The sequence below is a fragment of the Fulmarus glacialis genome, unplaced genomic scaffold (genome assembly GCF_000690835.1).
Source record: "Fulmarus glacialis isolate BGI_N327 unplaced genomic scaffold, ASM69083v1 scaffold22523, whole genome shotgun sequence".
Classification (NCBI taxonomy): Eukaryota; Metazoa; Chordata; class Aves; order Procellariiformes; family Procellariidae; genus Fulmarus; species Fulmarus glacialis.
The window spans coordinates 1,365-3,199 of NW_009203870.1; the positions used below are offsets into that span (position 1 = coordinate 1,365).

The following is a 1,835-nucleotide window of genomic DNA, read 5'->3' on the forward strand; positions in this document are numbered from 1 at the left end:
GGGAGATGGAGGATGACGAGCCACCCTGCAACAGCCTGGCCGCTGCCGAGAGCGGCTGGAGGTGGCAGGGCATGAGTTTGGGAGGGCGGGTGAGAGCAAAACCGGTGGCCTTTTCCTGCAAGGGCTGGAAAGGGTAAAGGAAAATGGATTTTTGGGGGGGTTGAATTAGTGCTTGGAATGAGGTGCAAGCGTAGAGGAGCAAAAACTGCGGTGGGGAAACTCTGGTGCACTGCCCTGTCTGCACTGGCCTGGGGAGGGTCTTTGCTGGGTCCGGGGGGTTTGGAAGTGGGTGTTGCGAAGCGGAGGGGCTGTCCCTTACCTCTCAGCTGGCTGAAGGTGGTGACGAATCGGCCGGTGAGGGACTTCAGCTCGTTGTTCGCCAGGGAGATGCGGTGGATTCCCTCGGTGACGCTCCTCATGGCTTTGTAGATGCCGACGGGGAAGGTCATCAGCTTGCAGTTGGCCAGATCTGCCCCCGGAGAGACCCAGGCACCTTATAATGCATCCCAGCTGGGATGGAGCAATGCTTTCCATCTTGTTTTTTCCCTCCTTAATGCTCGATTCGCCCATTTGGGCGCTGCCACCCATGGATGCTGTCATGTCCGTGGCAGGGATCTTTGCACCAACGGCTTGTTCCCATCAGCAATGCTCAGGAGGTTCTGCCTTCGGTGTGCGCAACCCCAAACCACGTTGCATTTACCTCCACGCTGCAACGTCCTTCTACAAACCCTCAGCCAGCCTGTCCGTGGCTAATAACGCCAGTAATCCCCCTTCCCTATGGCACTAACCCTCCGGGGAAGGTCGAGCATCACCGGGATACTTTTTCCACTGCTGATGGAGCGGGGCTTTCCCTGGGCATCTCCCGGCTGGATTTCTCATGGGGATGGGCAAGCAGCTGGGGAGGGAAGAGGATTTGGCTGTGCTTCTCGCCTGTTGGCATTTTCGTTTCTGTGTTTCCCTTCTCGGGAAGTGCCAGGGGATGGAGATGCTATATCCCGACCCTGGGATGCCCAGCCAGGCTCTGCCCCCTCCCTAAAACCATGGCGGGGGCTGCACAAGCCGGGTTCTCCCCAGCTCAGGAGGACATCAAGAGGCTGAGCGATGAAGCTCCGAGGCTCAGCGTACGCTGGTTTACACCCCAGGGCCGGGAATCCAGCGTGAATAAAACTGAGCGGCTTTCATCTCTCGCTTTTGAAGAACAGCGCGTGGGTCTCAGATATTAGCTAGAAAGGGGGAAATTGCAGAAAAATCCGCCAAAGCGATGTGGGTAGAGGTCTGGCTCCTGCCATCGCTTGCAAAGGGGGAGTTTATCCCTGGGGCATGTCCTACGGGATTATGTGCCATTGCTGGGAACCCACTCAAGGTTTGGGAGGGCAGGGAGCCCTTTGGGGGGAGCCTTTCCCTTCCCCAGGGCTGCGGGAGCCTCGGGCGCAGCACCCAGCTTTTTTTAGACCATGGCAGCAAAAAATAGAGCCCTGCTCCCGGACACCCGATCCTTCTCCGGGCCCCAAGCGGGAGCCGAGCCGGAGCGCCGGGCTTACCGAGGGAATCCGTTTTGTTCTCCACCGTGTCGTTCACCTTCCTGGCCACCCGGGCCACCGCCTCGCCCCTCCTCTTCTGCATGCGGGTGCAGTCCCGCCGGGGACGCGCTTCGGACAGGGGGATCCACGGCCGGAGGGAGAAACTAGCGGCTCCGGCCTCTCAGGAGAGGGATGCTAAAAATAACCGGTGGGATCAGCGTTCCCGAGGGAGGCTGTGCTGGGGCTGGCATGGCCCTCAGGGTATGAGATTCCCAACTTTCCAGGATGGTACATTTGGGATACAGGGATACATCC

At 59.2% G+C, this 1,835-nt stretch overlaps 1 protein-coding gene across 1 annotated transcript; it reads right to left on the bottom strand.

Moving 5' to 3' along the window:
• Positions 1-319: 319 nt before the first annotated feature.
• On the bottom strand, positions 320-1,623 carry LOC104074620 (leucine-rich repeat-containing protein 20-like; the record flags this gene model as incomplete). Its single annotated transcript, XM_009574794.1, has 2 exons — positions 1,542-1,623; positions 320-469 (listed from the first exon to the last, which is right to left on the bottom strand). Coding segments are annotated over exons 1-2 (232 nt in total), but the record flags the coding sequence as incomplete, so codon positions are not given.
• Positions 1,624-1,835: the final 212 nt, after the last annotated feature.